Source organism: Gracilinanus agilis, chromosome 2 (assembly GCF_016433145.1).
Source record: "Gracilinanus agilis isolate LMUSP501 chromosome 2, AgileGrace, whole genome shotgun sequence".
Classification (NCBI taxonomy): Eukaryota; Metazoa; Chordata; class Mammalia; order Didelphimorphia; family Didelphidae; genus Gracilinanus; species Gracilinanus agilis.
In genome coordinates, this window is record NC_058131.1 from 166,065,832 (window position 1) to 166,080,755 (window position 14,924).

General features: G+C 37.2%; 1 protein-coding gene across 2 annotated transcripts in view; it reads right to left on the reverse strand.

Moving 5' to 3' along the window:
• AP3M2 (adaptor related protein complex 3 subunit mu 2) overlaps positions 1-14,924 on the reverse strand; it is a 30,918-nt gene that overhangs the window by 616 nt on the left and 15,378 nt on the right. Inside the window, exons 2-7 of one of the 2 annotated variants that reach the window (XM_044660840.1) lie at positions 10,433-10,604; positions 8,900-9,037; positions 8,243-8,328; positions 7,861-7,994; positions 6,585-6,792; positions 6,022-6,166 (exon numbers count right to left, since the gene is read on the reverse strand). In XM_044660840.1, the coding sequence (XP_044516775.1) occupies positions 6,022-6,166; positions 6,585-6,792; positions 7,861-7,994; positions 8,243-8,328; positions 8,900-9,037; positions 10,433-10,604 (883 nt within the window). Of the gene's footprint in view, positions 1-6,021; positions 6,167-6,584; positions 6,793-7,860; positions 7,995-8,242; positions 8,329-8,899; positions 9,038-10,432; positions 10,605-13,331; positions 13,342-14,924 lie in introns of both variants that reach the window. The other variant, XM_044660841.1, reaches the window with a different exon arrangement.

The following is a 14,924-nucleotide window of genomic DNA, read 5'->3' on the forward strand; positions in this document are numbered from 1 at the left end:
TTTCCCTCAAATCTTTCTTTTTCCATTTCCCCCTATTTCTATTGAAGGCGCCACAATCTTGTCAATCTCCCAAGGTCTATAACCCTGGCATTATTATCTGCAATACTCCATACTTTTCCTCACATCACATATGCAATCGGTTGCCAAATCTCATCATTTCTACCTCCACTACATTTTCAGAATCCAGATCCTTCTCTCATAGATACCACCCTACTTCAGGACCTCACCATCTTTAGCCTGGACAATATATCACAAAAGCCTTCTGGCTGCTCTCTAGTTTATCTTAGCCACTGTGCTAAAAGGGATTTTCCTTAAGCACAGATCTGACCAGTATCAACTCCAGTATCTCTCTATTGGCCTCTAGGATAGAAGATCCGCTTCTTTGCTTTATTTTTAAAGCCTTTCACAACTTTACCCCAGCCTACCTTTCCAGCCTCATGAACATTACTCACTCTTCTGTCCTTTGCAATCCAGACAAACTGGCCTTCACATATGATGCCATAGCTTCTGGTTTATTATTTTTTTACTGATATGTCTTCCCTTCTTTCTCTCCTCCAGGATTCAAGGATCAGTTCAATCCCATCATCTGCAAAAAGTCTTTCTGGTCTCCTCCAAGCGTCTCTCCTCTTCCCTCCCCCTCTGCTCCTTCTAGAGCCTTCCTATAGAGATTTCCTCCCATCTACACTGTATTTCTCATATATTGCAGGTCTTTCACTGTATTCTCAACACTTAGCATGGTAGCTGGTTCACAGCAAACACTCAACAACTATGACGACGATGTCTGGAACACACTCCTTCCTCGCCTCTGCCCCCAAAAGTGCCTCTCTTCTTCTACAATGCAGCCCAAGATTCACTTTGTATATAAAGTCTTTCCTGATCCCTTAACTGTTAGCGCCCTCTCTCCCAAACTGTCTTGTATTTAACTACTTTGGATCTGTTTGTATTTATTTTCTTCCCATCTATTCTGTATCCATTTATACAGGTACTGTTGTTTCTCCATTAGGATACAGGCTCTTGGTATTCGTATCCCTAGCACCTGGCCTATAGCGTAGGTGCTGGCTTATTGACTGACTGACTGATTAATATATGCAGAAAGTGAAGTGTTGATATCACACTATCTTTACCACACACTGGTCTGTTTTGGAGGAGGCAAGAAAATGAGGAAATAAAGGATTTTATGTAGTCTTAGAAAATCTTCATGAAAGTTCTGCTTTAATGTCATTTTATTGTGTGTGGCTGACCTTTACTTCTCTAAGACTATAGCAATGGAGCACAAGCTCCAGCAGGGTCTATGGAGCTGGAAAAGTTTTGTGTACAATCCTAACTGCCCAATCAACCGGCCTAGCAGAGTACTTCAAAGCTTACTGGGAGGCAGTGAAGTGGTGAGGTGGCTAAAGCACCAGACCTGGAGACAGGAGGTTCTGGGTTCAAATTTGATACCAAACACTTCCTAGCTACGTAACCCTGAGCTAGTCACTTAACCCCCATTGCCTAGCACTTACACCACTCTTCTACCTTGGAACTGATACCTAGGAGTGACACTAAGACAGAAAGTAAGGGTTAAAAAAAAAGGTTTATCATAAGCAAGTTGATCACTGGATGATAAATTCTTTGGCCATGGTAACCCATTAAAAAAAAAAAAAAAGAAAAAAAAAGTTTTTTATCCACATCCATGAAGACAGTATTAGAAAAGATGGAATAAGATCTAAGATCATACTTATTTTAGACCACATATGAATATGAATTTAACAGTTAGCATTCAAAATGTGAGATTCTGGCTAATAAGCTGAATTCCACCTACAGGAATTCTTACTAGAGGAATTCAACTTTATTACTGTATTCACTATAACTCAAAAGGATGCTGTAGCTACATGGAAAGGTGGTTCACCAGATCTCTTTGAGGATTAAAAGGAGGAGTTGGCAAAGTTGTTTTCCATGTGTGTTCAAGTTTACTGATCATTTCACCTTAAAGTGCCCATGATAAAAATAATGAGCAAAGAGACAGTTTGTGCAACTACAACACCTCTATAGTCATCTATATAAATCAGCTACTGGAAAGAAGAAATGGGAAATGGAGATTGAGGAAAAGATATTGACAGAGACTGCCACCACTTCTCCTACAGAAGTCTAATGAATATAAATACAATCACAACAATGAGGGGACCAAAGTAGCCCCAAATCAACCTTAACCAACAAATATTTTGTTTTGCCAAGACAAGAAACAGAGCAACACTAATTTAGAATATAAATTCATTTAGGAAATGTGACAGAAATAGATTGATTCTAAGATGGAAGGTAAGAGTTTAAGAGAGAGAGAGAGAGAGAGAGAGAGAGAGAGAGAGAGAGAGAGAGAGAGNAGAGAGAGAGAGAGAGAGAGAGAGAGAGAGAGAGAGAGAGAGAGAGAGAGAGAGGTCATCCCCAAAGTGTTTATAGATGAGACTGAGAGATCAAGAACAGAAGAAAAATAGAAAAGATCTGTCAGCATTTCTATGGTAAATTGTTTTCATCATCAATGAGAGCAGAAAGAACATACTTGGACTCTAATACCTTAGTCTCAGTATGAGATGGGGTGAAAATTACACTAAAGAAAATTAAATATCAACTCAATCAGAACAAGTGCAAACAGATAATTCTAAGATAGAAATGACTATTCTGAAAGGCCTGAGAGTAATTTTTAAAAAGATATTTCAAGGAGAGGAATACTAAGAAACTGGGGGAAAAAAAATCACAGATGGTGTCTTTTTTGTTTTTTTTAAGGCACCTAAATGGACATTGATAACTACTGATCCATATGCCTACTCTATCATCTCTATATCTTTAAGAGAATAATCTATTTATATTTATTATTATTATTATTTTATAAACCCTTAACTTCCATCTTAGAGTCAATACAGTGTATAGGCTCCAACGCAGAAGAGTGGTAAGGGCTAGGCAATAGGGGTTAAGTGACTTGCCCAGGGTCACACAGCTAGGACGTGTCTGAGGCCAGATTTGAACCTAGGACCTCCCATCTCTAGGTATGGCTCTCAATCCACTGAGCCACCCAGCTGCCCCCAATTTATATTTATTATTAAGAGTGACCTTGAGTAAAATATGAAAAGGGAACAGATAGGCTTCCATAAATGGTTTTCTGAAAGGGTAAGTAAATAACCAAGAGCCAAATAGCTGGTCCATACCAGAGGCAGAAATCAAACCCAGGTCTTTCTTGACTACAAGTCTTACCATGATATCATGTAGCTTTTAAAAGATGATTATAAAAGAAAGCATTATACTTAGAAAAAAATAAAGGCTCTCCTCTAAGGTATCAATACCTCCATGCATACTGTAAAGGGGGAAAAGGGGTTTTACAGGTACAATATATTAAAAGGTGGTCGCCAGGGGAAATTTCCCCAATTAAGGAATAATCTCAAGTCAAAATTGACTTTTATGGTGATTTATTTACAATTAGGAAGGTTGAAGGTAGGGAAATTGAGAGAGAGAAACTCTGGCCCGGACCAGGTAAGAATTTAGAGGCCCAGCAGAGGAGCACAGAGGTTAATTAAACAAGGCTTCTAGCCACACTGCCTCCTCTAAGAAGAGAGGCCCCCCTGAGGGTGGAGCCTCCAGAAACTCCAAGGGAGAAAGAGAGAGTCAGCCTAACTTACCCACATGACAATTCAAAGGGAAGCAGTCAGAGGTCCCACTAGAGTCTCAGCATTCCAACACTCCTCCATGAACCAGAAGAGGTCCTCACCTGATGCCATCTTCCACAGAAACCCTCAGCTGACTGAGGACCTTCTCCTTTTAAAGGGGTCACTTATGTGTCACTTCCTGTGCCTCCCTCCTAATTTGCGTGTCCAATCACAATAGATGATTCTCATAGTACTGCCTAGGGGGCAGTCAGCTGACTCTAGCACACGTCAGTTAGGACCTCCCAGAATTGGAAGGTGCTCTCACCTTTGGTGATTATATCTAAAGATGGGCAGTGTAGACTTAACCTAATTATCACAATATGTTAAGTTCAGACATGATTCTCTGACAAAGATAGCTCATGATTATCAATATCAAGTTGGATATAAAATAGGGAGACAACCAGTCTCCAGTACTACTTATCACTGTCATGGAAGATGATCTATTCAGAGTCCAAATAGAAGAAAGATTGTCAATACACACATGATGAGAACCTTCAAATGCTCTTATTTGCAGATATGACACCCAAGAGCCTCCTAAGTGAGTTCCACAACTCCTCAAAAAAGATAACTCTAACAATTTACACAGAAAAAAAAGAATAACTACTGTTTAGATCAGTGATGGGCAAACTACGGCCTGCGGGCCAGATGCAACCCCCTGAAATGTTCTATCCGGCCGCCTGACATTATTCCTAATCTGACAAATACAATGAGCAGGATACAATACAATGAAACTTCCAAAGAGTTGCCTTAGAAACAGACTGACGGATGAGCATTTCCTCTCCTTTGGCCCCCCCCCTCTTTTAAAAGTTTGCCCATTACTGGTTTAGATCATAGCATGCAATGGCATGGTCAGCCCATGGAGTCTGTTCATCAAAAAGCTCCCTGGACAAACACTATAGGTGAATAACCAAATAGACCTAGTTATGAACAGGAAGGGAGTAGGCTAGATAAAATTTGTGAAATTACGTAGCACTTTAAATATACAAAACTGTTGGTTTTGCCACAAAAAACTGTTTGGTGCCACAAAAACCCATCTTTTAACATCAATATTCTTCCAGTGATGGTTTATGGGAAGAAGAACCTGGGACACTTCAATCTTAAGAAAAAATCAAAATTGTGGGTGACCTAATAGGGAATGGAGAAACACAGAGAAGACATAAAGATGTGGTAATTCTAGTAGAGCATGCTGCATTGGCACCCATGGAATGTTAAAAGACTTATAGGAAATCCTCTAGGATAGTGGGCAGATCCCTCCATGGAAAATCTGTGGAATGACAGGAACCACAATCCCACAGGATGAGAGGGAATAGGTAGACTGTGACCTACATCATGTGAGGAAATATTTATATCTATAAAATCACAGATTGGGGGCAGCTGGGTGGCTCAGTGGATAGAGAGCCAGACCTGGGGACAGGAGGTCCTGAGTTCAAATGTGACTTCAGATACTTCCTAGCTGTGTCACTCTGGGTAAGTCACTTAACCCTAATTGCTTAGCTCTTACCGCTCTTCTGCCTTAGAATAAATACAAAGCATTGATTCTGAGATGGAAGGTGAGGGTCATTAAAAAAATAAATACATAAAATCACAGATCCATTGAAGTAAATTAGAAAACCTACTCTCCTGTTCTTTCAGTGATTGTGACTTAAATGGGATTTATTTGAAGATTACAGGGAAAAAAGCTAAGGAAAAGAACATGATGAGTAAATCAAATTCCAAGTTATCTATAATTAACAAGGTAATTATTACTCAGAATGTTCTGTGATAAGTCTAGAAGGGTACAGATGCAATCTTCAAGGATCTTATGTTCTAAATTAATTCTAATCACCCAACTCAGTCAATAGTCTGAAAGTTAGGGGGGTGTGAGGGGTGGAGGGGAGACCAATTTTAAAGAGTTCTAAAGACAAAGAGACTCGCTAGAGTAACTAGTAACTCCCAGTTAGGGTATGCTGATCTGGGTGGGTTCAGTGGGTCTAGAATGATTGATGATCAAGTACAGATCAGGAAAAAAATTCTGATTAAAGATACCATCTAAAGATACAGATGTACCTTCAAACTGTGGGCCTTGGGAACCAATGGCAAGTCACAAAGGATTTAAGTATAACCTCTTATCAGCATTTCTTCACTCTTACTTGTAGCTAGTTCTTTTTATCTAGATGATTTTGGTGATTTGACAATCAAGATTATAAAATTTCCTCCAAAATATGTTGGAAAAAAGCCATACTTCCAAAGTCTAGAGATCACATTTCAGCTAAAGAAACAAAACTCTGTAAATAAATACTAAGCTGTCAGGAAAGCTTTTCAAATCAGAAAGCCATTTATATCCCCTGACATCCAGCTGTTGGTTACTTACCAGAGATGGCCAGCTGCTGGATTTTAAATTGCAGGTTGATAGTAGGATTCTCATCAGGTTTAGAAGCCCCAGCTTGAAGACTCATAGTTCCCTTCAAACTTGGCAGCTTTTGGGGATTTATTTTTCCTACATCCCAAGAGAGTAACTTCAAAGAGAAGAGGAAAAATGATAACAGAATTGATGACTCCAAATGTGCTCCGTAAATATTTTTGTTAGTCTTGTTTCTACACAAAAAAGAGTCCACAATAGTCCTCTTAAATGTATTTGAGCTATGATATTTTACAGGAAAAAAAAGGATTTCAAACAAAAAAATTAGTTGCACTGGAATTAACATTTAAAGGAAGTTGCTTTCAGGGTGCTAAGTATATAACATAAGCTGCCCCTGCGGTGTTTTTACTACCTACAGGTAGTAATTATATTTTTTTATTGTCACATCATTTCAAAGAAGGCAAACTGTCCCAATTTCCATTTCCAACAAATGACACAGTCACTTCTGAGAATTAAAGAATGACTATTGTATCAGATAGATCTAATCCAAAATTTCTTAATCCACAATCACCTACCTTGGTAACTGGGTCAAAAGTGTGAGTCCCCTGAGATGGAGTAAGGCTCATATTTAGGACCCCTTTGGGCATTTGGCTGGTGACGATCACTCCCTCTATAGTTTTCCCCATAGTTTGCTTGGGTCCCACTGTGATCTCAAAGCGTCCCAATGAGCTACTATCTCGGAAACTGATGTTATGTTTCACATATACTGGAATTGCAACCAAGCTGAGGAGATAAAAAAGATAAGGGAATTCATTAAACTATTTCAATGAAAGCATGTAACATCTCTTAACCTTTTCCTTTTTCTCCTGCCATCATATTATCTTCTTCACATGAATCAACTTATTAAAGTACTTGGCACACTTTAAACCACTATACAGATGCTAGTTATTATTATTATTATCATCATCATTATTATTATTACAATTATGTCTTCATCTCTTGACTCAATCCATATACAAAGAATAAACAAAAATACTTTCTCTTCCCCCCACCCCCACCAAGGATTACACATTATCTAGTAGCTAAATTACAAGACATAGAGTCTTGACTCTAAATTTCTAACGTTGCTGAGGCAGTGGACTTCTAAAACATAGCCTTGGGTTCTGAAAAATCAGTGTTTGAAACCTGGCTTTGCCACTCACTAAAAGTCTGACCTTGGGCAAATCCCAGTCTCTCTTTGGGCCTCAGTTTTCTAACCTATTAAATAATGGAGCTGGAGCTCTAAAAGTCAATGTTTCTTAAAACAAAATCAATTAAGCTCACAAATCCTGAGTACCAGATATCAGGAATGAGAAGTCATGTTACCCCTGTATTTGCATTTCTAGATTGATGGGTAATACTTTTTTCTGGAAATGTAAAACTATTATCTTATATACTTATGTAGTGTTTTTAACGTTTTTCAAAGGCCTTTTGCATTCATGATAAATTTGATTCTAATAAATCAATAAAACAGGTGGGGCATTATTTTTTCCATTTGATAGATGGATAAATATAGAAAAGTAAGCTGGATCACTTAACAAGATACTGGCCAATTTGGGACTAAAACCTGGTTCCCTGTACTTTCTCCTATACTTTATGCTTTTTTTCATTAATTCTCACTTTCTCTAAAGGAATTGAAATCCTCAGATTAAAGAGATAATTGAAATCTGAACAATTATTGTTTTCTATAGTTTTTCAAATACTTGTTGAATGAATAAGAACATAAATAAAACAGGTAGGTTCACATTCTAAGTTGAGAAAAATATTCTGATTCATACATATGTTTCATTCGCATGAAGAAAAGCTGCTTACTTCTGAGCACTGACATGGTAGGAGAGCAGGCGGAAGTTTCCATCAGGGGGGATGAAAGAAAGGATACGTTCAGATTCCCAGCGCTTGAAACGAACACAGGGATGAAAGCTGACATCATCCAATAACCTAGGGTTCTAAAGTTACCATATAAGGAAGAATAAGGAATAGAAAATAAATACTCACATATCATCGAAGGAAACTTTAGATGTTTTTCATAAAAATAAACAAAAATCCTCCAGTTATGTAGAATGAACTTAGCTAGCCAATACAAGTTTTTTGGCCAATACATTTAATTCCTTGTTTCATTTCTTTCTCTTTTTTTACCACTAAGTATGCTAACATCTCTTTTTTCAAGCACTATATCTCCAATCCAGTGTTTTACCATGAAGGAAAGTGTGAGGTCTGGCATCCCTGTCAGTTTGACACAAGCATCAATAACTCCTTGGATCTCAGCAGTGATTGTAGAACCTGACAACAAAAATAAAACAAACAAAATAAAAGGCCACTGAACCAGTTGAATGTCATCATTCTAAGTTCTAAGACATTTCATGTATGCTAAAAGACCTTAATAAAATGTAATTTCCCTCAAATTCTAAGAAGTTTTTCTCAAGGTCTGTCAAATTAAATAAATGGGGGAAAAAGTCTCATTAGTGATCCCATTAGGGATAATCAATACCAGCATGGTCCTGGTAATAAGGAATAAAACACTTAAGAAAAGCAACACTTTAGAAAATGAAATTTCTACTTAGAAAAATTTCTTTTTAATTTTCTTTTTGGTGCTTACAGATCTTAATAGTAGGAACACAAGATGGGCAAAGAAAATTGTCAGAACAAAACTTAATCTATATGAAATCCTTACGATAAAATCATAAAATATCAAGACAAGCCTATTGATATATTGCACAGAGACACAAATAAACATAACTGTCAGTTAAGCCATAAAAGGAAAGCCTAGTTCCTGTACAAATTACTACATGAAAAAAATCATTGTTCTCAATTTTCTTAGCACTCAGACACTTCAGATCACAGCTGTAGATACCTGATTTATCAATGATGGCATCAATCTCCTCAATCACATCAAAATATGCCTCGTTATTGGTATATTTCACCCCAGTCCGTCGCCATGGTACCACGGATAACTGCCCAGTGGGAAGCTGATCACCCACATTTGTGCTTCCTAAAACAGTGATTAATGCAATTTTATACATATTTGATTCCAACTTCCTACTTCCCCTAACCAAATATCTACATAATTAGTAGAAGTTTTCTGAACTAAAGATACATTCTTCTCCAAAGGCTTTCCCTCTCTTTATCCTGGAATGACCTGATCTATCTAAAAAATTTCTTGTTGCCATCTGGTCTAGCAGTGTTCTTAAAAGAACAGTACACCTCCCTTAGTCACCATCCTCTCCCTACTCCTGGTGAGGAAAAAAAAAAAGCTACCTAAAGAACAGACTCCATTATTATGGTTTTGAAAGTAACCTGAACTTACTTACTCAAATTCCACAATAGCCTGCAGTTTTAAATAATGTAATGGCTTCCACCAAGGATATCAGTATATACAGTGGTGTACAATTTTCATGGGTAAAATCATCTCATTCTTGATGAGTTCTTGGGTATACCAGGATTCTGGTGCCAGAGTGAATCCATCAATACCATCTCTCTTAGTCCAAGGCCAAGGGTTTAATGTTATAAAAGATTACTGTAATTCCTTTCTGTCATATGCCAACTAAAGATGCATTTCAAGCAATTTTTATGTTCATCATAAAAAAAAGGTGAAGAGGGGGCAGCTAGATGGCTCAGTGGATAGAATTCCAGGGCTGGAGTTGGGAGAACCTAGGTTTAAATCTAGCTTCAGACATTTCCTAGCTGTGTGACCCAGGGAAAGTCACTTAACCCTGTTTGCCTAGCCCTTACCCTTCTGTTTTAAAGGTGTTACTAAGACAAAAAGAGTTTTTTTAAGTAAATAAATATATTTAAAAAGGTAAAAAGACTTTACTAAAATCCCATACGACTAACCCTCATCTAAGATATGTTCTCCTCCCACTATTTCTTGCACCTTTTCAAACTGAATGTAGAAATAACAAATTATAATCCATGCCCTTAGTAGCATCTTCATAGTCAGGTGTTGGGGAAGTTGTTCTTAGACATCAGTTTCCTAGGATTGAGTTGGATACAGAGCATTTATAACTCTATAGTGTTTTATAAATGACCACACTTCATTAAAATATATACAGAAAATAACAAAACTGTAAGACTTATAGATATACTTCAGTGGTCTATTTCTTTTCCCTGTCAAAATGCTCAAAATGTGTAAAGTTTTTTCTTCTTTGTAAAGAGGTAGTAAGAGTTCCTTAGAACTGAAGAAATTTTCTGCATAACAAAGAGTATCATTTCAGTCCATGCTCAACATTTAGAGGGCATAATTAGAAAGCAAACATTAAAATTAAAGCAACTGAAAATCAGAAATAATTTTTCTCCTGAGACTAGAGCTCAACCAATACAAAATTTTAGAACAAGCCATATGATGATTTCAGCAGACTAGAATTAGTTTTTGCACTCTTCTCCATACCTGTGATAGTGTTAACAACAGTTCGAAGGATAGTAGGTGGTTTTATCAGTTCTTTCAAGATGTTTGACTCAGTAGCCAATGGGAACCCATTGTCTAGCATCTCTTCTAGTACCTCATAAACCACAACAACATTGTCTTTGATAACTAGCTCTGAACAGACTCCAAAATAATCCTGGAGAAAATAAAACAAATATATTGATCACATACAGAGAATAAGAAATCAATAACTTTTCCAATGAAAGAAGATATAGTCTTATTTATATTATTTAAATTTTTAAAAAGAATGTTTATTTTTCTCAATCACATGTAATTTTTTTTAACATTTTAAAAATAATTTTTGAGTTCCAAATTCTCTCTCCCTTCTTCCCTCCCCCTCCTTGAAAAGGCAAGCACTTTGATAGAGTTTATATATGTGTAGTCATGTTAAACACATTTCTATATTATCCAAGTTGCAAAAGAGAAAACAGATTTCCCTTCACCCCTACTGCCAAAAGAGAAATCATGGCAAAAATAAAGTTTTAAAAGTATGCTTTGATTGTATTCAGGCTTAATCATTAAGTTCTTTCTCTGAAGGTGGATAGCATTTTTCATCATAAGTCCTTTGGAATTATCTTGGATCATTATATGGATCTGAGCAGCCAAGTCTTTCACAGGTGATCACTGTACAATATTGATGTTGCTGCATACGATGTTATCTCCTGGCTCTGCTCTCTTCACTTTGCATTGTTAAGTCTTCCCAAGTTTTTCTGAAACCATCCTGCTCATCATTCTTATAGCACAAAAGCATTCCATCTCAATCATATACCACAACTTGTTCAGTCATTCCCCAATTAAAGGGCATCCCTTTGATTTCCAATTCTTTGCCACCACAAAAAGAGTTGCTATAAATATTTTTGTACATATAGGACCTTTTTTTTTCTTTGATCTCTTTGGGATACAGATACAGCAGTACTGCTGGTTAAAACATACGCAGTTTTTAGCCCTTTGGACATTGTTCTAAATTGCTCTCCAAAATGGGTTGGAGCAGTTCACAACTGAACCAAGAGTGCATTAGTGTCTTACGTTTTCCTACATCCTTTCCAACACTGTTTTCCTTTTCTGTCACATTGTGTTCAGTCATTTCTGTCTTGACTGATTCTTCATGACCCTATTTGGGATTTTCTTGCCAAAGATAATGGAGTGGTTTGCCATTTCTTCTTCTAGCTCATTTTACAGATGAGGAAACTGAGGCAGATCGGGTAAGTGACTTACCCAGGACTACATTAGCGAGTATGTGTCTATGAGGAGATATGAACTCTGGAAGATGAGTCTTCCCGACTCCAGGCTCAGCACTGAGCCATCTAGCTGTCCCTTCTGTCGTATTAGCCAGTCTTACAGGTGTGAAGCAATACTTCATTATTATTGTAATTTGCATTTCTCTAGTCAATAATAATTTAGAGCAGCGATGGGCAAATTATGGCTCACAGGCCAGATGTGAGGGGAGGGGCCTGAAATGTTCTCTCCAGCAGTGGGACATTATTCCTAATCTGATGAATACAATGAGTAGGATATAATACAATGAAACTTCAAAAGAGTTGCCTTAGAAACAGACTGACAGATGAGCATTTCATTTCCTTTGGCCCCCCCTCTTTTAAAAGTTTAGCCATCACTGATTTAGAGCATTTTTCACAAGATTATATTCATATGAAAACTGCCTGTTCATATCCTTTGACCATTTATCAGTTGGGGAATGACTTCTATTCTCCTAAATTTGACTCAGTTTTCTATATATTTGAAAAATGAGGCCTTTATCAGAGAAACCTGTTATAAAATTCCCCCACACACACCCAAGTATCCTGATTTTTTTGCTAATCTTGGCTGCACTGGCTTTATGCAGAATCTTTTTAATCAAAATTATACATTTTATATCCCATAAGACTCTCAGTCATAAATTCTTCCTTTATCCATAAATCTGACAGGCAAAGTATTCCATGCTCCTCTAATTATCATCCTTTATTTCTAAATCATGTACTCATTTTACTTTTATCTTGGTATTTGGTGTGAGATGTTGGCCTACACCTAGTTTCTGCCAAACTGCTTTCTAGTTTTCCTGGCAATTTTTGTCAGACAGTGAATTCTGACCCTAAGAGTTTGGATCTTTGTGTTTATCAAATAGTAGATTATTATGGTCATTTACTAATATGTATTGTGTACCTAATCTTTTCCATTGATCTACCACTTTATTTCTTAGTACCAGATTGTTTTGATGATTACCGTTCTATAATACAGTTTGAGTTCTGATACTTTTAGGCCACTTTCCTTCACTTTTTCCCCCCACTGATTCCCCTGATAATCTTGACCTTTTTTCCTTCCAGATGAATTTTTTTTCCTAGCTTTAAAAAATAAAGTTTTGGTAACTAGCCCTAAATAAATTAGTTTAAGTAGAATTGTCATTTTTATTATATTGGCTCAGCCTACCAAAGTGCTACCAATAATATTACTCCAATTGTTTAGATCTGACTTTGTGTGAAAAATGTCTTGTAATTGTTTCCATACCCATCCTGGGTTGTCTTGGCAGATAGACTCCAAAGAATTTTATAGTGTCTGCAGTTTTTTAAATAGAATTTCTCTATCTCTTCTTGCTGGACTTTGTTGGTAATAACATTACTTTTTGAACATTTTTTGCTGAGATTTCCAGAAACTTGTTTTTATAGATGGGTTTTTTTCTTATTCCTTTTTGGTATTTCTATGTGTAAGTGTCTAAGTAACAAAACAATAACACAAGAATTATAGCTTGTATTCTATTTCTATTGATTGGCAAAACTTATTATAGTATCTTAGGAGTTGCAAGTGACTTTTAAAGGTCATCCAGTCCAACTCCAATCTAGTATAAGAATCCCTCTTACAATAATAGTGTGACCAAAGTATTGCTTATTGAAAAGTACAGAAGTCTTTAGAATATCTTTCATTGTTTGGAAGCAACAAAATAAAAAGGAGGGGGGCCTATGCAAGTTTGTTAATAATGACTTTATAATTGTGGAGCATTTTCTACTTGATTCTAATAACTTTATGCTATAAGCAGGTTTTATCACTGAACAATTAGTTGTTCCATACTGAATGGATTATTTTGAATCATCACTAGAAGTTGTTTTCTTTTGTTTTTAACCTTTACTTTCTATTCTAAGGTAGAAGGGAGGTAAGGACTAGGCAACGGAGATTACATGACTTACTTGTAAGCCTAGGCCTAGAGGGCCTGAAGTTAGATGGACCTGGGTTCACTGTGCCACCTAGCTACCTAAAAGAAGTTAAACAGAAGCTAGATGACTACTTGTTGGAGTATATAAAATCCCAGAATAGAAGAGACCTCAAATGTCATTACTGTCTAATAACTGAATAAACAAAATCCAATCACTGAAAAGTAATTTTATACAACACCTCTGAAAAGTAAGTATCCTGTCTTCAGTGGGAAAACCCCAGTGAAGGGGAATCCACTATCTCCTGAAGTGGTTCATTCCAGGTAGTTCTGTTATTTCCTATAGATCAAGCTTAAATCTGTCTTTCTGCAACTTCTACCTATCATTCCCACTGAAGGCCAAGCACAAATCTAATCACTGATCCACATTAGAACCCTTCAAATATTTGAAGTCAGCTCTCATGTGCCTTCTCACCATCCAGCTTTTCAGGTTAAACATCTCTAGTTCCTTCAACTGGAGACCTAGATCATGGTGTCTTGGTGCCTTATTATTCTTCTTGCTCTCCTTCTGATGTACTCCAGTCTGTCCAGAGCTGACCTAAATGATGGCACAGAAATGAACACGATACTCCAGATGTAGTCTGACCAGGCTGGTGCTATTACCCATTCTGGACACTATGCCTCTTTTTCAGTCTAAAATGTGATTGCTTTGGTATAGAAAACTTTCAGTGAGGATATTCCCTCTACCAATATAGATCAGCAGCTGCTCTGGGCGGGGGGGGGGGGGGGGGTGCTGAGAGGTTTCGACTTGCCTGGGATCACCCAGCTACTATGTGTCAAAGGCCAGGCTTAAACCCAGTTCTTGCTAACTTGGACACACTAGTTCTCTTGAGACTATACCAAATAGCAAATCCTTTAGATGTAGCACACCCTATGAGCATCATGACAGCTATGTATAAGACTATAAATATTTCACAGGTGAGAGAATTTGGACACTAAGAGGTTAAGTGCCTTACTTGTGGTTACAGGGCCACTGCCCAAGGGTTGTTTCAAATACAAATATTCCTGACACTCTACCCACCTTGTCACACTGCCCCTTGGGATAAGCTTTTTGGACTGACAAAGTGGACTATTGTCTCATATATTCAGCTTACAATCCATTAAAACTTCAAGTATTTGTCAAACTGTTGTCTAGCCACGTCATAGTCTGTGCCAGCCTATGCTCTCTATTGCCTTTGGGATCAAATACAAAGTGTTCTGTTTGGCATTCAAATTCCTTTATAACCTGGATCTTCCAATTCCGAGATTCTATGAATAATC